Source organism: Diprion similis, chromosome 12 (genome assembly GCF_021155765.1).
Source record: "Diprion similis isolate iyDipSimi1 chromosome 12, iyDipSimi1.1, whole genome shotgun sequence".
Taxonomy (NCBI): domain Eukaryota; kingdom Metazoa; phylum Arthropoda; class Insecta; order Hymenoptera; family Diprionidae; genus Diprion; species Diprion similis.
The window spans coordinates 8,001,061-8,023,773 of record NC_060116.1 but is presented as its reverse complement, the minus strand read 5'-3'; the positions used below and the strand labels follow the sequence as shown (position 1 = coordinate 8,023,773).

Below are 22,713 nucleotides of genomic sequence, written 5' to 3'. Positions count from 1 at the left end.
TGTGGTATATTGATGAGACAGCTATCAGATAAAATATCTTGGCAAAAATGTATGTCCACAATTATAGAATTGTAAGTATTATCCACAAGGAAAGGACTGTTAATATATAGCAACATTCGACGAATTGTTTATTTCTTTTATTCATCTGCACATCAGATAGTTTAGATATTTGCAGAGGCGTATGAGATAAAAGAATAAAGTGAGCCCGATTTATCTGCTGCCAGTAAAATGTTGTTCAACTTAGTTCCGACTTTATGAGAACAAAAGACATGCAGGGCCTGCAGTTCTGAATTTTGCATAGCCATTGATGGGACGTAACAACCTATGCACCGTAGTAAATTGTAATAAAACATAAATAAAATATCATCTTTAGGTGTCACTAAATCCACTAAATACTAATTCTATAGCAGCTTGTACATCTCCGTTGGTAAATTGTAGTGCCTGAACATTGACGGTGTCATCTTGAAGCCCCATTTCATGCATCTGAGCAAGTTGTGTTTGCAATTCCGACGGCTGAGGAAGAACTGGAGGTAAGGGTGGTATAAGAGGTTGCGTAGAACCGGAAGAAAAAGCTTGCTGCATAGCTTGGGAAAACATTTCCGTTGTTATAACTCTAGAACTCGAACCGCTGCCAGATGTAGATGACGAATTTGAAAGAGGAAAGCCTCGTGCTCCAGCTCTGACCAAAGCAGCAGCTAGCTGTGCAGTTGTAATAGCGGAGTTGGATTGGTTTCTGGATAAGCCTGTCGGCTGGGTAGAATCTGACGATTGAGAAGAATCCCCTGCCATTTCCTCATCATCGCTCATATTGTCAAGACTGTAGGAATAAGCAGTGTGATGGGTTGACGATGTTGATGCATTTGAAGTTCCTGCCGAATTACTGTGAGCTTCTTCATGTACAGCAGCAGCAATATGTTGAGCGGCTTCGACCAGACATGGGTGTAGTTCTGCTATTCTGGATACAAATTTACTTAATAGCACTTATTTCATAAATAGGCATAATCTCTTGTGATTAATTTAATGTCTGATTTAAACGATGCAAACAAGTTCTCTGTACCTTCTAACAGTATCTGGATCGGTGAAGTGAGCCATCAGGTCTGGATCTTGAAGCATAGCGATTGCCACTGAATCCTCACTTAATCCTGGTGACGATGATATTATATTTTCAATAACTTCAGGTCTTTTGCTCAGTCGCTAAGCAGCCAAATGAAAAAAATTAAACATTACGAGTTTCAACTTTTTCAAATAGTGATAATGTTGATCAATAATAGCACATTCATACGTCCAAATGAAAATAAGATTAAATAGAATTGCTACAAATTTTAGGATATTGTAGGCTACATACAGAAGTTATAGTTTTTCTCACACTTCACAGTATTTTTATGATCGTAATAGAAAACAATAGAAATTACATACATGCAGGGCACTGCGCAGAGCGGGATTGACATTGAACGATCGAAATGCAGAAGCAAGGTGCAAAACGCTGGCTTCGGAAATAGGTTTAGCAGGAACAAGAACTTCTGGTTCTTTTTTCTTCAGTACATGAATCATAACTCCAGATTTTAACCCACACGATGCCAAGGTAGCATCATCCTCCAAAATGCATCCGCAGTAAACTAGTTCTGTACAAAATAAAATACAATTGATTATATAGAAAGATGTTTGTTCTTTTGTCTCACCCACTTGTTTTTAGATGCACTTCAAGTGAGTCTCAAGTCATAACTAAGATATATGTTTTAATACCAATAACAAAGTAAAAATACTAAAAAAGTATTTTTCATTTAGATTTAGATATAACAATCAATAATGTTACTGAGAGTATTGAGCTTGAACTGATTAATACAGATGTTTCACCAAGTTCAATTTTTATTGTCCTTTGTTTGAGTAACAACGTTAGTTGAGCAAAGTCATCTTACCAAGACATTCTTTCGGGAGGTTAACTTTTAGTGCAGCTTCTGTCTTAAGGTGTTCAACTTTGTTGTCAAGATTGACGTGATCGATTTTAACTGTAGTGAAAGATTGAGGAGTTAAGCGCACTCCCAAAATCAACTTTGATGCCATACTTTTTTACTTATCTGCACTTTTATTTTGGCAAATACACGTTAACTCGCAACAACTTGTCAGTTTCGCAGGCAGCCAACGAGTGCCAGCGCGCAGCAAGTTGACGACTACGACTGTCGATTTGTATGCTATTTGACAGCTAGAAATCCGTGGGATACCGAAAATACCGACCGAGGTATTGGACGCAGATTGTAGAACTCAATCCGCTAACCATGGTGAGCAGCACCTATCAGGGGGGACAATCAAGCAAGTATGGTTAGCAAAAAGTTGCAATTTTCAAATTGACTAATCGTGCATTTTTTGGTATGCAATTTGTTTGTACTTTTGAGCGTTCAATCGTTTGTCTGGATTACGTTGAAAATGTGAATTCAATCACAGTTAGTAAATTATACGATAAAATTGTCGAGAAATAATGTGACTGATCACGTACGATTTCGTGTTTACTGTTTTTCGAATATCTGATGATGTATAATGCCAACGACTCGTCTTTCGCGATACTAGCGCCCAATTATCTAGCGAACAGTTGGTGGTAACTTTTCGCTATTAGAAAAGATTTATGTCGTCTCTGACTAAGGTCCATTTCGAATTCTATTTTTATCTATTTAGCGATGTGCCATGTAATATAACTACCGAATATTCGGCGACGGATTCGGTAAGATTTGGAACCTTTCCACTAAGTACAATTGATCGTTACATGCCATCGCATGATCATATTCAAAACTAACAATAATCTAATCCTAAATATCTCAGTCTGTGTAGTCGAACCAATGGTCAAACGAACAAACTGCTGATAAGAAATTCGAACTTGAACCTGTGCATCCCCCCTGTCACTGCCACCCGTGCCCAGAGGCCCGCAACATGGCGACCGACGGTTCGTGCTGTTGAAAACAGGTATTACATTTGTCACTTATAAAAGCTGTAACTGTGTTCCGGCTATTTTCTGGCTATTGCTCGCATCAAAGTCAACGTACTGGTTACATTTGTTAAGCTTGAAAATATCTCTTCTATTCATATGGTTTGCAGCGCATGTCAATTTTTCAGTTAGAATGTGCCCTCTTAACATTTTTTTCAGTTAATCCAGCTCCGTGCATGAAATGTGTTCAGTTTTTGATCGATTTAACGTCGCACCTAATACTTGGCTACTTTTTATAGTAAAACGGAGATTCGTCATCTAGATTTCATTCATAGATATTCAGTTTAAGGCACACTGTATGCGTAACCTCTATGTGGAAAATTTGTACATTAGGCCGGTTGTTCGCGCGCTGTTTCTCTTACCTCCTGTCACTGAAATAAACCGCATTTCCAATCGTGGCTAATTGGAAAATTTGTGCCTAGGTAATATGTACGGTATTTTACCAGAACGAATTTTCTCTTTTTCAGGGAATGTGTGGAATTCTATAAATTATAATCCATGCCATTTGTCAGGATTCTTTGAAACGGTGGACCTTTTAATAATTATAGTCAATTCTAGCTTCCATAAATGAAAATTATCATTGCGAGCTCCCCGGTCAGAGTTTCGACTAAATAAAAAAATAGTGTGCGTGCTTGTGTCTAAGAAAATACAAGGGAAAACAATAACAATAAACCTAAACAAAGGCACACGTTTAATTCTGGGCATATACATACTTGAATACCAAATACGAACTGAAAAAAAGCAAGAAAAAATGTTTGAAGAAAACAGGAAAGAAAAGTTTTGACAATGAGTTGGCCATTGTCGAAATAAAATTATCGTGACTAACTGAAGCAACATGCAGTTTTTGTCGTAGAGGTCCTATGAATACGAAATTTAAACTATATACGACAAGGTATATTGCTGGCGTAAAAGTATACGCAGAGTAATGAGAATAAAATAGGAAAATACAGGCACATACAATCTATATATATTATACGTATCATTTGGGACTGTGTTTTTATGGTTCTTTTTCACTTTCTGTTTTTATTACAGCCATTGCTTAAGCTAAATAATTATATGGTTGCTAGCACCCCTGATAAGTTCTTTGGCTTTCCATACTTGTAACTCTAATATTGAATCTCGAATACTGTAAATGATATCCTAACTTTTTTTGCTTGAGAGTAAAAATCCAATACAAGTCAATAAGCGAGTAGGAATTGGAAAGGCAGGAAGGAAATTGTGAGCCTTAAAACAATTACATCCCTATTTTGAAATGTATCACACTATGTATCCCCCGCACGTGTTGGTGCAAACAATGGGTGGACAACAGGGAAACAGTCAATTTCCACCAGCGCAAATGCATGCTGCTCGTACAAATGGCACAAATTCCTTGCATCAAACAGAACATAATCAATACGTCCATAATGGCATCGGAGAAAATAGACATCGCATGGTACAGGTATGTTTTTCCCAATGATCTGCTTCCAAATTGTTTATTGTTTTTGAATTATACTTTTCTCGTTTGTATACTAATATATTGCATCTGGTTCGCTCTGTGATTTTTACTTTGCTCACTTCTCAATTTAAAGCCTATTTTACTTGACTTTATGTGCAAGCATTTGATGATTGTACATTACTGCTTAGAATTTCTAGAATATGTTGGATAAGTATCAGTTGCCTCATTCAATATCATCCATATCTGTGGAGGTCTGTGACAACATTTTAAGAAATAAAGATAGCAGTAAAACTATTCTGTATTATTTTGTAAATCTCCTGTTACCAACACAAATACTGAGACGTGTTATTAACGTGCAGACCGGATCTTATCCGCTGGAGCTATTGCAGCTGATGGGTGTTGACATTCCACCGCTGCGTCGGGCTGGGTATATCATGCAGGGGGGTGGGAATTCCAACAGTGGATGGCAGAGACGAGGTAACCCCTGTAGCAGCACACCGACTATGCCACCGCCGCACTTGAACTTCAGACCAGCCAGCACAGGTTCTATAAAAAAACCAAACTGGAATAACAAGTGTGGGAAGCGAAGTAGTTATCGAGAGACCCAGTCACAGAATGAAGTTTATAACAGCGATAGTGGCTTCAGTTCGCGCTCACCTACACCTAACAAACACCAGACTGATAGCAGTCAGACTGAAAGCTCAGATGAACGTGATTCCGTAGCATCTTCTGCTGACCAAGGCATCAAGTATGTTATGTTGAATATATTTTTAATTTTAATTAAATCCTTTTATTAAATGGGAATGATAAAATTCTACCAAACTTTAAAGAAACAATACGATTTCCTGTTGATTTCAGGAGGCTGCACGAAGTCCATCCGATAGCGAATGGCGTCAATAATAATAACTGTGATACCAATAACAAAAGTAATTCTTATGGTGGACTTATTTCGAGCGCTTCAGCACATCAATTTTACCAGAACCAAAGACCCGTCAATTATTACCATAATACTGTTCCGCTATCTCGATCGCAACCACAAAACCATCAGGGTAAAAGAAGATATCATTCAGGTAAATCTATTATTTCTATACTTTGTGAATGAAAATCATTTGTTTGCATACGTGAAGCAAGGTCACATGAGAAACACAACATTACAATTGAGTAAAGTGGTAGCCAAGATCGTGAAACTATGTTTAGGAAGGAACAGTCCACCTGCACAAAGGGCCCAAAGGGGAAGAAAATTTGCAGGAGTAGTATTGCCGACCTGCAACATGTATCCCAGATGGTATATTGCACCAGATAGATTTCTAGCACGATCGCATCTCATTGAGGTGACAAAAATGCCAGCAAAACTAATGACAGGATCACACTGGGATGTATTATCGCAAGATATTTGGAAGAAGTTTATGACGCATCAACAAACAGAAGCCACATATCGAAATAAAATGATGCTATGGAAGTACCTATATATTTACATTAAAGTAAGTGTTCAGTTGGTTTTGTAAAGATAGACAACATCTAGTATTTTTTGTCTGTATCAATTGCTCTCTGATTAATATATGTGTATTAGTTGAGTACCGCCTTGGATGTACGATTTTTGTTGCAGACAGTATATCCAAGGTATGGGTTATTTCTAGTTGGCTCAACTATGAGTGGCTTTGGATCAGACAACAGCGATGTTGATATGTGTCTCCTGGTAAGACATACAGAAATGGACCAAAGAAACGAGGCTATTGGTCATCTGGAACAAATATTGAAGTGTCTTAAACGATGTGGTAAGCTATTGGCCGATTATAATTTGAAGTGACTTAAAATTTAGATACGTGGAAATTATACGATAATTTTAATTAATCGGATGATTATTATTTGCATATAAAAGTCTAGTTGCATTATTACATTACAGATTTTATCGAGAAACTTGAACTGATACAAGCTAAGGTACCAATACTAAAATTCCGAGATTCGATGCAAAGTTTGGAAGTTGATTTGAATTGCAATAATGCTGTTGGAATCAGAAATACACACTTGCTGTATTGTTATTCACAACGTTAGTACCAAATGACTGCTTACAACGTTTGAAGTCAGTTGATAAATTAAATAGCAAAAAGAAACACGTGAGTCATATTATTAATCACACTTTGTATTCTTCAGTGGATTGGCGTGTGAGACCTTTAGTTTTGGTCGTCAAGCTCTGGGCGCAATGCCAAGAAATCAACGATGCTAAAAATATGACCATTTCTAGTTATTCTTTGGTGTTGATGGTTATACACTTCTTGCAGTGTGAGTCTTATTAATTTTTCTTTTTTGCTGACACAGTATTTAATAGTTCATTTTTCACTTGCTGAGGGTTGAAACTGGTTATGTTAAACTACAGAGATGGACTTATCATTCCACAATTCTTATGTGAAATGTGTACTAACCACAAAAGGTATACTTGTTCGTCACTGCTCCGATAGATTACAAAATTTAATTATAGGTGGGGTGAATCCTGCCATTCTGCCATGTCTGCATTCGCTCTACGAGGGCAAGTTTGGTCCTCATACGGACATCCATACGATTGATATACACGAGGATCTGGGCATGTCAGGTTCTGGTGCTGTCTCTGCTAATTCCATGTCACTTGGTGAACTTCTAGTAGACTTTTTTAAATACTACGTTACATTTGAGTAAGTCACCATCTGCACACAATATTAGTCTTTCGACATTCCTGAGCCACCTTGAACCGTGCTGTTGGACTGCAGCTAACTATGATTACATGATAAACTATAATTATATATATATTGCATGAATAATTACTGAAATACTTCAAGTTCAAAGTCATGTGATGTTAGTAGTGCTATTCTGTTCTTTTCAAGTCAATTAGATCAAGTTTGAGAATTGAAAACTAAAAAATTTGATAACTATTTCACAACGTACTGTTGAACAGCTTCAGCCAATACGCAATTTCCGTGCGAACGGCTAACAAGGTGCCAATCGAAGAATGTAGGCGGGCCCGATCATACAAGAACGATCCACATCAGTGGAAATATCTTTGTATAGAAGGTGGGTCTCACCATAAACATTCGACATAAGCATGTAAACCAAGATATTCAAAATGGGTCAGGGACTTTGATGTCTGACTTTGATCGGCATTTCATAAGATCATTTGAATGTTTTCCTAAAGTGTTTTACAAATACTTGTTTTTATCCCATCTGTACAGAATTCACATAAACATCTGTGATCAGTTATTTATTGAAACAGACGAAACGTGCTGAACTTGTTCAGTCGTACACTTTTTTTCAAATATGGCTCCGACAAACTTCTATCATATTTGACCAGTACAGATATATATAATATTATGGCAATTGTTCCAGAGCCCTTTGACCTGACCAACACAGCGCGCTCAGTTTATGATCCAGATGTGTTTGAACGAATAAAACGGGTATTCAAAAAGTCGTATCTAATGCTGAAGAAGAACAACGACCTGAGCAGCATTTTCAATAAGTTAGACACAGGGTCGTTGAACAACGGGACGTAGTTTGAAATCTTGCTAGAAAAGGTTTTTGTAGTCAGTAGTTAGGATATTTATTTATTCGGCTACCACTTTTTTCGTGGTTCACGTTCTATTGGCTCTTTAGCCTGTATACCCCGGAGGTGTAAAAAAAAAGCCTGGGATCGAAGATTACATTACGATCCATTTTCCACCTGGCCGCTTTATTTTGTGATAAATTTTTACTCGAACGGTAGATTTTTCCAACTTGCGACTGCATAATCGTTGAGTTGTCGATAAAGGGTGTTAAATTATTGTTGTATAGCTATTGCAAGTGGGCCTTGACGCGATTTATTACGAGTAAGGAGGTCCTTCCAGTGGACAATAATTAAACGTGCAATATAATTCTTGGTATGAAAACGATTTCGTGAATAAATGTGATCAGAAAAGGTCTTCTGAATGGCGCGAGAGTGAACTCGATGGTGCGATATATTCAATATCTGGAAGACACTTATTCTCATCAAAAATGGTGCCAATTCACGAAATATGTATTCAATACAAACTATGGTGCCTTGATGGTAGCTGTTATTCGAAAGAACAACCAAAAATTATTTCCAGAGGCACGAGGTTACTATAAAAAAGAATAGTGAGATGGATGACAAGAGTTTTACCTATACGTATACTTGATAAGAATCAAACGCTCAAAGAGTAAGGTGATTCAAAAAAATACTTGAAAAACATTTAGTCGCTAAATACATATCGCTAAAGGTCATTAAATAATTTACTCGTGTTATAATAATTTTAAATGAAAAAAATGTTTGTTGCATTAGTGAAAAATTTTCTATGGGAAGAAGTGGCAACGCGAGCAAATAAAGGCAACTACAAAAAAATTATAAAAAATACTCATCAGAAGTAAGAAAAAAATCTTGAAAACATTTGTTTTATTTAAGTTTCTACTATTAATATTGGATCCTATAATAACTTTGACGGACATGTAATGCTTTGTCTACACATAAAATATGTGCGATAATCAGCATTGGTTAATAACGAACATTCGGAAAACACGAGAAAAAAAAAAATTAAAAAATCAAAAAAGTTAAATAAAAAAACTATTATTATCATCTGCCAAAACTCTTACTTCAAATTTTATAGCAAGTAATATGTTGTGTCTACTTTTAGAAAAGATTCTTAAATATGGGTGATTTTCGTTTAGTTAGGTCCGCTATCCAGGATTCAATTTGTTTTGTCAAACTATCTTTCATCTATACATTCCCGTAGCTTTACGAGAAAGACTTTTGGACCTAACTAGGTTTTTAGAGGCCATTTTCACAGTCTTCACACGTAAATAATAAATATTCTAAAGTTTGGGAAACTTACGTAATTTAGAAATCTCCCAGTATTGCATTGCTTGAACTTTCTGTACTCGAAAAATTATAAACCCTTCACCAATGGTCTCTCAGAATTAACTTCTTATTTTACTTAAGTATTTATTAATTGCCATATCGTTCCGTCGAACCAAGTACTAGTGAATGAGAATTCTCAAATTTTTCTAGTCTGAAGTCAGTGAAGCCTTTTTCTGATATCTCAATTTTGATGTAACGATAACACGAATTTACTTGAGGAGAAAATATGGCTGTGTTGGCGGTACTAGTGTGCTACGTGTGGTACTTGTGAAAATATCTGATTAAATTTTCCACACCGACTGGGAGTATGAAAACAGAAAACTTCAATACTTGGCTCATCGTACATGTATATGAATATTTTTTGTTTATCTGATATGCCTGAATTTTGGTTACATTTCTAATTATCTTGATTGATTTGAGATATGCACTCGAGCATTATTTTTCAGTGATTGTTTTGTAGAAAATAGCCAAATTCTTGGAAATATCCAATATTCAAAAAGTCTCGTACATAGAAGTAACGGTTTTCATATTCAATCGTGAAATAACTAGTTTTTTCAAGATATTTTCACAGGCATCAAAGGACATATACATAATATGTTATATCATAAACATTTAAATATTATCCCAAGTGCCAAAATTCAATTTGTAATAAATACTTTGATGCTCAATGAACTTAACTCTGTTAATAAATATTATACTCGAGATGTGCAAATGTTTGTAGTAAAAAATCAAATATGAATTAAATTCATTAGAAGCGAAATATTTAGTTTGTAATAACTTCTCGTTATATTTTGAAATTTTGCAAATGCCATTGAAATACAAAATCCTAAATTATTAGATAAGTTGATACTATTAAATTATTTTTTGTAATCTTGATTTTGTTGTTAAATAAATACATTGTTTATACCCGGTGTGAAATATTCTTGATCCCAATATAAGCATAAATGTTATTAAGTAAAGGCTACTGAAAACTCTCTACCTTCAAACATTCAATTTTTTCATTTGCTGAAGCCCAAGCTTTTTAAATTTTGCGTAGTATACAGAAATACTACAGAAAATAATATGCAGTTATTTTTAAATCAAATTTATTGGTACCATAAGATTTTACAACGAATTTTCATACTGTAATTTATAGCTAGTGGTGCGTTTTCGATCAAAAAAAGAAATATATTAATTTTGCGATGCATTATGCTGATTATTATTCCGTAATAATGATGCTATTGCTGCCAAATTAAGGTATAGATAATTGTGTAACAAGGAAAATAAATAATCAGTATTACACCATTGATATTCCGACTGGATTAGTAACTAAAATCCCCCCAAAAACACTAGCGCACTATGCTGTGTGTATCCCTTATTAAAAATAACATTAAAACTTTAAACGTTCTTAAATATTGTGAATCGGTGCATTTTTTCATCAGACATCCACCATGTCTCACGATGATATCAGCGATAAGCACTCTTATCCACAATGTTTCAAGGTGCAGGTAGCATCCTTTCTGTCCGATTAATTGGTGGTATTAATCCATCAGTAAATAAATGACCTAAAGAAAGTAAAATAATCTAGTCGCAGTTTGGTTTGGCTTTAGCAGTAAATAAACATTGAACCAACAAACCAAAACACAATAAGAATATCAATCTTTGACGTTAATAGAATGTTTAGTTTATGCCAAAATGTTGAAAGAAAAATGAAAAAGAAATCTAACTCTATGTTGAAGCATTGATTACATTACTTGATGGATGATTAGCGGCTTCATAAATTTCACAAGGATTTCGTCCTGTGCTCATTTGAAATTTATGCGCTCATAATTTTCGGCATAAAATGTATCGCTTCTATGCGTTTCGACATCTAGAGGATGAACAGTAGAGGTATCTTGATAACAATGATACCTCTCTCACGTCTAGAAGATAGTTAGTTTTCCAGATATTTTCTATCGGAAACTTAGACAAAATTTAAAAGAACTGAAACGCTTAACAAGCCCTGCACCTTATATGACTACCTCTGTCGCTGGCTTTCAAACAATCTAGCAACATTGGCCAGCTGGAGTTAAAGGTACGAAAGGTTGCCAGAAATTAGAGGAAGAAAAAACGTTACAGATCTTCCACATTTTGTTTAAGATATAAATGTGCCGATCAGCACTTGTCGCCTTGCCATGGGGTGTCTGGTCGCATTACTGCTATGTCGGCGCTTGTCAATTTAGAAGTGAATTACACGTCCCATTTTCCAGTGTCACTCGATCCCCGCGATAAAACGGTCCGTTCACTTGCGTTGCGGTGTTACTCGTATCAGTTTGTCATCATTTTATAGTTATCCTCGGTATGGTCACCTCTCATCATACCGACGACTTGTACTATATGTACTCGTTTGTCGAGCCGTTTTACCGTTTTACGCAGTTGGTTGGTTTGTATTTTTTGTCGAAGAAGAGTTGGTTTAATAAGCCTTCAGTCGCTCCCGCGACGCTGCATGGCGAATGCGTTGTTCAGCCGTATCTTTTCGGCTCAGTACGGTTGGGAGAACTGGCCTCCTGCTTGCGACTGGCCTGATTGGTAAAATCCGCTTCTATCTCCTTGATAAGTAGAATCCTGAGACAATAAACCGTCCATTTGTGACTGAAATTCACCAACTGCAAACGAGTCTTGTGACAACTCCGCCTGACTAAGACCCGGCTGGGACAGGCTAAAGCCTGGCTGTGACATTCCTTGCGTAGTTCCTTGAGTGAGCGGGAGTCCTGGTTGGCTATAGGGCTGCGTATTTTGTTCCGTTTGACTGAGTTTACTTCCCCGAGGACCAGTTTTGTTTTTAGCCGAAGTTGTGCCTCTGCGATTTCTTAGATTCTGCCTTGCTTGTAGAGCTTGCTGATGTTGATTGTAGAATCGCGGTGGAACATGAGCCATGTTCATAAACATTCCAACAGGAACCGGAACATTATTCATAGCAGCTTGTGCTCTCTCTGGGCTAATGTAGCTGATCGTATCATGAGTTCTGCTGAAAATATCTAGCGGAACATTTCTCTGGTAGTACGGATTATGATTTTGAGTACCGTTGACCTGATTACCAGAACGATCGTAAACAGAACCAGGAATTAGAGCTTCTCTTGCGTCGTACATAGAAGTTGACATAAAGTGAGATCCTGGGTTAGCAGCATTTACCAGTTTCTTAGGTTTGGCAAATTGAATCATAGATTCTTTCAAATTGTTCAGGGGTCCTTCGACGAGAACTTTCTGCTCCTTATAAAAACTGAGTAAGTGATTCCACAGCGGTTGCTTCGACAATACTTTCGGATTTCCAACAATGATTATACCGTACTTAGCACGAGTAAGTGCGACGTTCAATCTTCTGGGATCGTTTAAGAAGCCAATTCCTTGATGTTCATTTGATCGAACGCAAGACATGATGATTATGTCTTTTTCTCGACCTTGGAAAGCGTCGACACTAGCAACCTCTATTTCTTGATAGAGTTTTGAGTATAAAGAACCTTGGTATTGCATGTACTGAACCAGATAAGCTCTCTGACCTTCGTACGGTGTAATTACTCCGATCTGTTCAGGTTTAACACCGCAACGTAAAAATCTGGTGGTAATTTTTTCGACGTTAGAAGCTTCAGTTCGATTGAGATACGACGTGCCGCTACCAGCGATTTCTTCTTGCCCTTGGGTAACGTAAAAGAACATAGGCTTGTCAGGCGCAGGCCATGGAAAATCAATTTTCAGTAACTTCCTTTCATCAGCACAGACACCGTTCTGCAGAGAGCCTTCGTAGAAAAAATTTGATGGGAACCGAGACAGGTCTGGATGCATACGGTACTGAACTTCTAAACGGAACGGACGAATACCCAGTACAACAAGTCGTTCAAATAAAGATTGAGATAAGCCAGCTCTAGCTGCTTTTTTGCACATTACAACTGGTCCTAATTGGCAGTGATCACCAACTAGAATCAATTGTTTGGCTCCCAAGACCACAGGCACCATGCATTCAGGTTCCGTAGCTTGCATGCTTTCATCAATCAAAATCGAGTGGAATTTCAAACGGTGTAATCTTGGATCTCCTGCTCCGACGCAGGTGCAACAAATAACGTCGGCAGCCTCTAAAAGCTCCTTCTCTGCCGTCTTTTTCAAAAGTCTATAACGTTTCTCATCAACGCTCGATAATTCACCAGTTTCATCTTTCAGCTGCTGCAACTTTTGCAGTTCGTTATTTGTTTCCATGTTCTTTATCTGGTTATGTAGGGCAAGAAAACTGACCGGTGAGTCAATGGCTTCTCTCGACTTGGCACATAAGCGAACAACCTTTAAATTAGACTTATGGATTTTGTCAGTTAATTGGTCAACCGCAGTATTAGAAGGTGCGCAGACCAATACCGGACCTCCGTTTTGTTTTACCAGCTGGTAAACTATGGTTGCACTAGTTACAGTTTTACCAGTACCTGGAGGCCCCTGGATAAGGGACAAAGGTCTTTGTACAGCATGTTTCACAGCATAAACTTGTGATCTATTCAAATCTGGTAGATTTGGAGCGCTAAAGTGTTTTGGCAAGTGGCAACGAAACAGAACTTCTTCAACTTCGTGACCAAGGAGTCTGTGATAAATATATCCAGACACAGAAGAGTCATCAACGGCGAATTTACGTAAAGCCAGTTGCATTCTGAAACACATTAAGTACGTTTTAGAAATACAGAAAAATTTAAGGTTTATTGATCACCAAAGAGTTTATAGTATAGTATCTAATGTACCGATCGAAACTCGTGCTTTTCCAAATGAAATCCACCACAAAGTTGCTGATGCATTCTGTTGGTGCACCTGAGTTATTTTTTAATTCAATGCCAACTTCTTCTCCGTAATTATCAGGTATCTTTATCACATGCCCAATTCCTGACCATGGCTTGTGGAGCTCTCCCAAGTAGCGCAATCTCAATTCATCACCATGCATCAATTTCATATCACCATCCGTTTTAGCAAGCATGAAGTAAGCAATGGTCTTCTTGTTTAAACCTACGTCCCAGCGTACCTGAAGCAAAAAGAACAGAATCGAATGAAATTGAAGATGACGACCGCATTATTACACAAGTAAAAATATTATGAAATAATCATTTCTGGTGTACAAGTGTTACAGTTCGAAATGAAACTGTTCATGGTCAACGAACCTCTATATTTTCTTGCGTCTGTGACTCCTTAAGGCGCTTATCGTAGTCAGCTTCCAACTTCACAAGCGGACCAAATATATTTTGATATTGATATCCATCTTCGTAACGGAGAAGAACTTGTTGCGGCTCTTCGTCAACCCCTGGTTTTTCTAGGTCCTGAAACGTTGCATCTACGTTGTCTCTCCATAACTCTTCCAGTTTGTTCATTTGTTGAGCAGACATTTGCCTAGCTCTCAATTGCTCCTGATCAGATGGGATCTTAACCAACCAAGCCAGAAAACTGCGATCCGCGATTAGTGGTTTCCATTGCTCCTGATCCCTAGTGGTGATGTATTGTTTTATAATTAATTCAGTTCATTTTCGCTAGATAAACTAAAAGCATTTTGGACTAAAAGAATGGACACTCGATCTACAACCTAATCGTCGATAAATGTCAGAGTGGCAATACTTACCAATTCATATCCTTCAAAGAGCTTTGAGCGGCACAGGGTTGTCGACAAAGTAAAACCACCACAGAGTCGGCTTTGGCGGGAATAAAACCCAGCACGAAAACATTTCTTACACCACAGGAGTAGCATTCCAGTACCGTTTCACCCAATGGACCATCCCTATGAAAATGGTAATCAATGTTGAATTAGCAACTTTCAATAAAAATTTTATTCACATTATTTCAAATTGTTTCTCATGTAAATGCCTGTTCCCTTCAATAAGATGTAATTTTGAGCCCCGTCAAGGCAACAGAAGGGTATAAGGGGTGCAGAAATTTTGAAGCAGTAAGAAAATTGCCATCTCGCATATTAAAAATGTTACATCTTTTACCTGTGCAAAGTGACCTCCTTATGTTTGGCACGCACCAAGTGATTGATGATGTGCGAACCACAAGTATTGCCACGGCCATTGCAGAACCATTTGCGACACGCGTTGCACATAACGACACATGACGCTTCATGAATGCCGCAGTATTTACACGCATGTTCCGGCAGGTCTCGATTATAGTATGCTTCCTCTTCTTCCTCTTCAAATTGCAGTTCGGCAAGACTTTGAGTGGCGCCGGTAATTTTCAAGTCGAGCGAAGAATTCCCACCACCAGTTGTGCCATTCACCTACGTGTAAATAATAAAGATGAGTATCAATTAGCGATGGTTGAAACTAAGTAATTTTATTGTCAAATTGAAATGTTTTTATGAATAGCACAGTAATCCAGATGGAACGAAAAGGGTCTTAAAAAAGTGGCGAAATATCACTGTTGTATCATAATAAAAGCTTCTTATCAATCGTCAGCACCACCTTTGGCAATTATACAACATAATCGTTCACTTTTAAACATGTGTTAATGTTATGCATACAAAAGCATTAAATAGATGTTCTGCTACATCAACCAGAATGTTTGACGACTAGTTATAAAAAAAAGTAAGGATGAGACGTGAAAAATCTGCATTATACTTGTATTGGACGTAGTCAAAAGGTAGATATTGTATTGAAATTAAACTTGGACGGACATTAAAAGTGCATAAATAAAGAATGTTACAGAAGCAAAGTATAGAATTCCACTATTGTATCTGTGTAGGAATAATTGCAAATTAACATTGTGCTTTCTTATATTCCGTCATCAAAAATTCTAATTCCAATCTGCAGAGCTATTATCATCTTAGCGTAAATTTAACCAAAGATGTGCCAACAAGTAGCGGACAGAGAAGCAATTCGTTGATAGTTTTCGATGTGCTTTAAACGCATGGGAAATAAGCTGAGTTTGTAATAGTCGCCGTAGGAGGTAAGGCCTTGTTCGGAGCAGCGGTTATGTTATGATTTATCAATTCGAAGAATCTGTGAAACACATAGAGGAAGTTAGAAGTATATAAATATGGGCTTTTGGCCAGTGAGAATATTCAATTGCTGGTCAAGGGAATGGGGATAAATTTTGGAGTCAAGTTTAAGTAAGGTTAGGTAGCTACGGGCCGCGTGGGCGTCCCGTCAATCGGTTTAATAGATACCCTGGGCTTACCTGAACGGGTTGGCTCTGGCCTCCTTCGTGCTGGGAAGCCTGGGTTTGACTCGGCGAGGGTAAAGTGAAGTCAGTGAAGTCGAATTCGCTCCCCTGCGTATCTGCCCCGATCAAATCAGCTTCCTCCGTGTCCAAGAAAGTCAGGGTTTGGCTGCTAGGCCCGTACGCGTCGACACTCATGGCTAAAATGTGTAATAGAAACGCAGCCACGCCCGATAGTAAATGATGTTACTAGTAAAGTGCACTCGCAACTGTTCAGAGATATCTCTGGAAAATACAAAAGGCACCCGATGTAACAGGCCACGAAATCCTACGCCATATTTCGCTTGTGCCCACCAGCGCACCAACACCAATAGCTGAGCACACTACTTTTCTCTCCGCCACTCGTCGCCTGTTACGTCATCAGCTGATTTGTGATTGTCACAAGGCTACTGGAGGCTCTGGAGACGGAAGGGTGTCTCATTTCTCGACTCTCGGCCCTCGAATATCGAATATCGCTTATCGATGCCACGAATGTCGAGTTCCTAACCTCCTTCGAAAACTGATTAACCTATAATATTATACTTCGCGTCAACAAAGATGCGCGAGAAGAGTTTTTATATTAATACTTTTATTCCAACATTTTCAGTATTGTATATCTTAGCATGTTACTTTTGAAAAATCGACTCAGCGTTCAAATTCTCGGACAGTGCTCGATGGGTAAATGATAACTCTTGATACTCAATCGGACTATGAATTGTTATTGTGCATTTTTATCAAGTATTGCAAATTCAAGTTCTTATCAAACTATACCCACGGTGTACCGTCGTCGACATTTTCACCTATTCATGATTGTTTTTTCCACATCGCAAGTTGAGTGTTTAAAAGTTTGCCGTGGATAAACGTTTCATGTTTGTCTGCCTGCGATTCAATTTTTCTCATTCACATTCTCGATCGTTTGTTTCTTTTCACGTTTTCCGGTGAAATTTTCGTCTTAACTTTTCATAAATTTATAGTTGAAATTTATTCCATTTTCAATCTCAACCGTACTCACGGTATCGCATAAGTACATTCAAAATTCTAAGTATATTTTTGATTCGACGTCGTTCGTGTCTGAAGCTGATCGTGAGCTTCTACGTCATATTGATAGATGGCACCCACCGAGCCGGCGATAACTATTGTTATCATTTAACCTTTCTGGCCATGTTCTGACCGCCACCGAATGTTCAGTGGTTTATTTACACTTGGCGCTTTCGCTCGTCGAAAATATTTACTCGTTGTTGAGAAAGGAATAAAGGTAATTTGCTTCTGTCGTGAATACAGTCGCTACTCGCGCAGAGTTTTTACGCCTGAAAATTTGTGAAGTCATGCAATCAATCGCCTTTCTACAGCACAGCATACGCAGTTTGAATCACTCCAATTCTACATACATCCATTGCGGTTAAACCGATCGCTTTCCAAAAGTATAAATAAACCGGCAGTATCAGTTCTTCGTAGCGTGCTTGTGCTATCGCCACAATTCTTCACTAATACCCGAATCCATGATCTTCGCTACAAGGTTGTTTATGTGTAGGTCTACCGAGCACCTGTTCAAATTCAAATATTCAACAATGGCTTCTTCCGCCTCTAACGTTGACGAGCGGATGCTGAAGGCTTCCCGGAAGATAGTCCCGGTCTTGAGCACCTCAAAATACAAGGGTCAGAACGGAAGGATTGGAATATTTGGCGGGAGTGCCGAGTACACTGGTGCTCCGTTTTTCGCAGCATTTAGCGCACTGCGAATCGGGGCTGACTTGGCCCACGTATTTTGCACGAAAGATGCGGGGATTCCCATAAAAACCTTCAGTCCCGAACCGATAGTTCATCCGGTTCTCGACCAGCACGATGCTGTAAAACAGATAAAACCGTGGCTCGATAGGCTGCACGTGATCGTCATTGGTCCCGGCCTGGGTAGAGACGAGAAGGTCTTCAAAGTAATCTCGGACATCATCGTGATTTGTCGCGATCTGAAGAAGCCCTTGATCATAGACGCTGACGGTCTCTTCCTGATTACTCAGAAGCCAGAACTGATCAAGGATTATCCGGGGCTCATCTTAACGCCGAACGCTATAGAGTTTTCTCGACTGGCAAAGGCCTTTCTGGAAAAGTCGATCCAGCCGGCTCCCGTTGCTAAAATATCGGACGTTAAACACCTTGCCGATGTTATTGGGAAAAATGTTGTTGTTCTGCACAAGGGTGCTAAGGACGTGATCGTCGATGGTCACAAGGGCACGGAGACACTGTCCTGTGGAGCTTCCGGATCTCCGAGGAGGTGCGGGGGCCAGGGTGATCTGCTGTCCGGAGCTTTGGCCGTCTTCTACTGGTGGGCCCTCAGTGCTGGGCCCAGTGAGTGTGCCTTGTCCCCGGCGATGACGGCCTCCTATGCTGCGTCCAGGTTGACGAGAGAGTGCAACGCTGCCGCGTTCAAGATCAAACAGCGAAGCATGCTTACGACAGATATGATTGAATTTATACAACCCGTGTTTGCTAAATTGTTCGAAACACATGTTTACAAATGAACTTGACGTGATGTGACTCTTAAGGCACTTATAATTTGGCCAAAGTAATCATTATTATGAATTTTAAGCTATTCATACAGTGGAATAACTCTTCGTTTTTATTAACACACCGATCTTGAAATAATTAAACTCTTGTACTTTCAGTAGCTTTCTTATAGCTTTTTATTTCGTATACTTATTGAAAAGATAACTTGTCTGAGGTGGGGATAAGATTTAATAAAATACCGCTGGCATTGTGTATTGTCATACTTCATCTCAAGCTTGGATTAACGCACATCATACAAGTATGGGAGCGTGATTTATTGTGATATATAAAACAAGAAAAAAAAATTTCGAAAAAATAAAAATAAAAACAAAATGCAGTAAAATAACGGAAATAAATACTAAGTACTGTTCATTGTATAAAATTAATAATGATGAACTCTACGCTATGGTTCGTATTCTACATTAACTAATCTAGTGACAATTTGTTGCTTAAAATGTCTACGTTGAAAAATTTAACGTTAATAATTTTCTCTAAAATCTTTGCAACCACGCTGCACAACGTCAGTCGATGAGAAATTCTTAGTACTGAAAAGTACAAGTATAATAAGAACATATTGTTGTGCCATAGTTTCATAAATGCAAGTTATTAACTGCCTCCGAATATTGATTTATAATTATCTACGTACAAGTATGAATCGTAGTACAAAATTCATTATAAGAAGAGATAAAATCCCCTGGTCTACAGTGGGTTAAATAAATTGATTATGTTATATGGCAATGCCACCTGCAACGCTGAATCTATGTGATCTAGTCTCTTCTGCAATTACAGTAGAAGAGCTTGCTCGTTATAATTACTTCCTATAATGAATGATCGTTAATCGAGTATATGTAAGTGTCTGCTTGCAGTCAGATGAAATTTAAGCTAGACTACGAATAAAAGGTCAGCACAGACGTGTGATTCCCTCGCACTAAAAGGGTCGGAGGCATGTCTCTCGTCAAGGCTTCCAGCCATGCCATGTAAAGGGCTGCTGACACTGCGCTCTTTCTTGGCATTGGCAAGGACCTAAAAATAAATTTTCAGGGCTTATTTTATGCTGGTACAAGCAAGACCGGATTCTGGTCATTAGAAGAGCATGCAGGATTCAATGTACCTAAGTTATGTAAGTTAAAACTATACTCACATTACGACAAACGTTGATTCACTCGAGTTCTCTAACAGCAATTCGCGGAGTCGTAATTGACGATTCGTTTTATCACGCAAATTCTGCAGCTCCGCTTCCGTGACAGTATAATCTGAATACGCATAATCAATCAGTCTTAATAAATTTTCAAAAGTTTTCTTACTCAAATTTAGGTTCTACAGATTAATCGTAAATAAGTTTTACCAGTGTTGTTAACTCCATCCTTTTCTCTGAAACCGGATATAAGCGTATCGAAGAATCTCTGAGTCTCAGGCTGTGGTTGGACACTGATGTCATCTACCATTTTCAAACTGGTGTACTTGATACGAAATTTGTTCATTATTTCCGCCATTCTGTTGAGAAAATGAAAATCGAAGGGCATTTTTTATTATTGTTTGATTATGTTTCGAAAGGTACTTCCCAAATTATTGTCGAGTGACGTTGGGTTTTCGTAAAGTCCCAATATAATCTCATTCTTACTATCGTCGTATCGGGATTTTAACTTCGACTTACTCTTTCTCTTCAGCAGCTATTTCTTGCTTGTGATTTGCTAGGGCGAAGATTCTCATTTTACAACTCTCCCAGTTAGCTCTCGTGCTAATTATGTATGGTAAAAGGATTGTGAGACCTAAAACAAAGTAATTGTAAAAATGGGTACTAAAGCACTAACCAAATTTGGTTAAAGTACAACCATTTATCTGAAAAAATATGGAAAATTTTCCATCCTGGTTATTTTTCCAATTATTCGATTCTTAAGGATAGACGCATTTTAGCGAATTACCTCCGTCGTCGTAGAGCCACCAAACGTCGAGCACACCGTTTTTGTGTTTCTTCTGAAAAATGGTCATGTACTCTGGAGCCGTTGAGATTCCGTTTCCGCTACGCATCAAGAATAAAATAAAAAAAATGATTATTATATGCTAAGGTTCTAAATATTTTATTAAAAGGAGGACATTGAAAAAAGATCCGGTATACTCACATTAACAATTTGTCAGTTGTTATTTTCTTCTTATTCTTCAACTGGTCGCGAGCACTGCCATTATTCGGTACAGACTTTAAACTCACATTATCATTCGGTGTGTACTGCGTAGCTAAAAGTAAATTAAATCGTTCTATCAACACGCTAATATATTACATATTATTATTAGATACTTTGTCATTTTTATACAAGAGAAATAAATTATAAACGAAGAAACTCACCGATGCTGGGAACGCTGTGCACGCGAGAAATGCCGGTGCTGATCGAAAGATCACTGTCTGCATGCATGAGTGCATTTCCGGCCAAGTCATAACTGCTTTGGGCCAAAGCATGAGGTTCTTGATCATCGCTAACGCCGTTTCCAGAACCAGAACAATCCAACCCTTCCGCAATGCGTAAAATTGCTACAGCCATGCGATTGTCAAAAGTGTTGCTGTAAAAGGGAGATATAAGCGTACATGAACTCGTCCAATATGCTTTGGCTACTTTGTAGTTATAGTGTGTTGGGATTGTAGTAGTTCCCTTACTGGAGAACGTTGAAGTATTCTTGAAGTTCTCTTCTCTCACAAGTTGCCCAGTGTGTTTTATATCCCATGAGGACAACGTTGGGAGCAAGTCGCCCGACACCTGCTGCTTGCATCAAGGCTGAAGCACCGGTTTCCAATCCGAGGCTTTCCACGACGTGATAAAAGGCCTTAATGCGGTGGCGGTGAAGCCATGCATATCCAGCCCGGAGATGCGTTGATCGTATTCTATAAGACAAACGCGTCTGCAACAAGCAAAAACTGGAACTTTACAATTCGAGACAAGACTTGGAAAATTATTGCCCGATCATATAGGGAGAAGTCAAAACCTACAGGATGTATTTCACCGCAAAGTAGAAGCGAGTTATTTTTCGTAATAAGATTTGCCAGATGAAGCAAGGCTGGTCTGGCGTTCGGCTGTCCTGTTAAAGCCAGAATTTGAGGGGCATAATTTTTCACGTGCTCATCGGTTGAATTTAGTCTGTGAACGATAAGAATGGTCGATTAAACGTCGGAATCTCCGATTGTGGAGAACACTTTTGAGCCCCTAATTTAAAAAAAAATATTTCAATTTTCCAATTAATGCGACGGTAGCAATTAATACGTACCTATAAACTATTGATAAAGCGGTTTTGTAGGTCTGAGCTTGAGTGCTGCTGCCCCAGTTGACATCCGGTTTCCGATAGACGACGATAAGATAGAGAGCGAAAATAATAATGAAGGTTACGAGTGACATTTTCCAGTCAATCAGGAACATGATGGCCACGCACAAGATGAAACCCGCCAAAGATAACCAGGTGTTGTAGTACTGTAAAAGGTGTTAAGCGGTCACTCAGAGTCTTGCAATTCGATATTATAATGATTGACAAGTGCTTTTTTTCTTTGCATACCTTAAAGGTTGGCCTCCATCCCAACGGCCTCACGAGAGCAGCGTGGAAGGTACAGAAGTTAATAAGCGCGTATGAAGCAAGGTAGAAGTTCGAAATGAGTGGTGCAATCGCGTTTAAATTTGCTGAAATTCCAGAATATGTGTTAGAATTCGCGAGACCTGCTTAGGACCGTTTAAAAATTCATCAGGCTGC

At 38.4% G+C, this 22,713-nt stretch overlaps 5 protein-coding genes across 14 annotated transcripts in view; 2 read left to right on the top strand and 3 right to left on the bottom strand.

Annotated features, from left to right (window-relative positions):
* Positions 1-121: 121 nt before the first annotated feature.
* LOC124413699 (ubiquitin-like protein 7) lies at positions 122-2,214 on the bottom strand. Its single transcript, XM_046894461.1, has 4 exons — positions 1,917-2,214; positions 1,417-1,622; positions 1,058-1,194; positions 122-955 (listed from the first exon to the last, which is right to left on the bottom strand). Exons 1-4 carry the CDS (start codon positions 2,059-2,061, stop codon positions 370-372), a joined length of 1,074 nt encoding a protein of 357 aa, XP_046750417.1. The 5' UTR covers positions 2,062-2,214; the 3' UTR covers positions 122-369.
* Positions 2,215-2,559: 345 nt separating this feature from the next.
* Positions 2,560-9,165, top strand: LOC124413697 (poly(A) RNA polymerase gld-2 homolog A-like). 4 transcript variants are annotated; one of them, XM_046894456.1, is made up of 12 exons: positions 2,561-2,713; positions 2,821-2,952; positions 3,442-4,412; positions 4,769-5,157; positions 5,268-5,479; positions 5,607-5,890; positions 6,016-6,184; positions 6,313-6,456; positions 6,561-6,689; positions 6,886-7,075; positions 7,336-7,451; positions 7,764-9,165. In XM_046894456.1, the coding sequence occupies exons 3-12, from the start codon at positions 4,227-4,229 to the stop codon at positions 7,925-7,927; spliced, it is 1,983 nt and encodes a 660-aa protein (XP_046750412.1). In that variant the 5' UTR covers positions 2,561-2,713; positions 2,821-2,952; positions 3,442-4,226; the 3' UTR covers positions 7,928-9,165. The 4 variants fall into 4 exon arrangements, with proteins under 4 accessions (XP_046750415.1, XP_046750412.1, XP_046750414.1 ...); XM_046894457.1 differs by having other exon boundaries at positions 2,637-2,713; positions 2,812-2,952; XM_046894459.1 differs by lacking the exon at positions 7,336-7,451 and having other exon boundaries at positions 2,560-2,713; positions 7,764-7,860.
* Positions 3,347-22,713, bottom strand: part of LOC124413695 (bumetanide-sensitive sodium-(potassium)-chloride cotransporter) — a 29,584-nt gene continuing 10,217 nt past the window's right edge. For 6 of the 7 annotated variants that reach the window (XM_046894447.1, XM_046894449.1, XM_046894450.1 and 3 more), the window contains exons 9-19: positions 22,522-22,643; positions 22,240-22,439; positions 21,965-22,112; positions 21,635-21,876; positions 21,329-21,540; positions 21,108-21,219; positions 20,910-21,007; positions 20,642-20,756; positions 20,333-20,481; positions 20,129-20,240; positions 19,201-20,010 (exon numbers count right to left, since the gene is read on the bottom strand). In XM_046894447.1, coding sequence (XP_046750403.1) covers positions 19,875-20,010; positions 20,129-20,240; positions 20,333-20,481; positions 20,642-20,756; positions 20,910-21,007; positions 21,108-21,219; positions 21,329-21,540; positions 21,635-21,876; positions 21,965-22,112; positions 22,240-22,439; positions 22,522-22,643 — 1,646 coding nt within the window. In that variant the 3' untranslated portion in view covers positions 19,201-19,874. Of the gene's footprint in view, positions 3,393-19,200; positions 20,011-20,128; positions 20,241-20,332; positions 20,482-20,641; positions 20,757-20,909; positions 21,008-21,107; positions 21,220-21,328; positions 21,541-21,634; positions 21,877-21,964; positions 22,113-22,239; positions 22,440-22,521; positions 22,644-22,713 lie in introns of those variants that run through there. The other variant, XR_006929891.1, reaches the window with a different exon arrangement.
* Positions 10,351-17,173, bottom strand: LOC124413693 (regulator of nonsense transcripts 1 homolog). Its single transcript, XM_046894445.1, has 6 exons — positions 16,426-17,173; positions 15,243-15,526; positions 14,876-15,031; positions 14,424-14,742; positions 14,013-14,287; positions 10,351-13,924 (listed from the first exon to the last, which is right to left on the bottom strand). The coding sequence occupies exons 1-6, from the start codon at positions 16,603-16,605 to the stop codon at positions 11,782-11,784; spliced, it is 3,357 nt and encodes a 1,118-aa protein (XP_046750401.1). The 5' UTR covers positions 16,606-17,173; the 3' UTR covers positions 10,351-11,781.
* Positions 17,434-19,315, top strand: LOC124413701 (ATP-dependent (S)-NAD(P)H-hydrate dehydratase). Its single transcript, XM_046894462.1, has 2 exons — positions 17,434-17,701; positions 17,978-19,315. The coding sequence occupies exon 2, from the start codon at positions 18,015-18,017 to the stop codon at positions 18,960-18,962; it is 948 nt and encodes a 315-aa protein (XP_046750418.1). The 5' UTR covers positions 17,434-17,701; positions 17,978-18,014; the 3' UTR covers positions 18,963-19,315.

What these genes read in the sequence shown, in the direction of transcription:
- LOC124413699 (XM_046894461.1), bottom strand. Translation starts at nt 2,061, where the DNA reads ATGGCATCAAAGTTGATTTTGGGAGTGCGCTTAACTCCTCAATCTTTC. An exon ending in CCTCCCGAAAGAATGTCTTG is followed by an intron (nt 1,623 to 1,916) that starts GTAAGATGACTT and finishes TATTTTGTACAG; the next exon opens with AACTAGTTTACTGCGGATGC. An exon ending in CTCTGCGCAGTGCCCTGCAT is followed by an intron (nt 1,195 to 1,416) that starts GTATGTAATTTC and finishes TTGGCTGCTTAG; the next exon opens with CGACTGAGCAAAAGACCTGA.
- LOC124413697 (XM_046894456.1), top strand. Translation starts at nt 4,227, where the DNA reads ATGTATCACACTATGTATCCCCCGCACGTGTTGGTGCAAACAATGGGT. An exon ending in TAAAAGAAGATATCATTCAG is followed by an intron (nt 5,480 to 5,606) that starts GTAAATCTATTA and finishes AACTATGTTTAG; the next exon opens with GAAGGAACAGTCCACCTGCA. An exon ending in GGTTATACACTTCTTGCAGT is followed by an intron (nt 6,690 to 6,885) that starts GTGAGTCTTATT and finishes ATTTAATTATAG; the next exon opens with GTGGGGTGAATCCTGCCATT.
- LOC124413693 (XM_046894445.1), bottom strand. Translation starts at nt 16,605, where the DNA reads ATGAGTGTCGACGCGTACGGGCCTAGCAGCCAAACCCTGACTTTCTTG. An exon ending in AAGGAGGTCACTTTGCACAG is followed by an intron (nt 15,032 to 15,242) that starts GTAAAAGATGTA and finishes CCATTTTCATAG; the next exon opens with GGATGGTCCATTGGGTGAAA. An exon ending in AGACGCAAGAAAATATAGAG is followed by an intron (nt 14,288 to 14,423) that starts GTTCGTTGACCA and finishes TTTTTGCTTCAG; the next exon opens with GTACGCTGGGACGTAGGTTT.
- LOC124413701 (XM_046894462.1), top strand. Translation starts at nt 18,015, where the DNA reads ATGGCTTCTTCCGCCTCTAACGTTGACGAGCGGATGCTGAAGGCTTCC.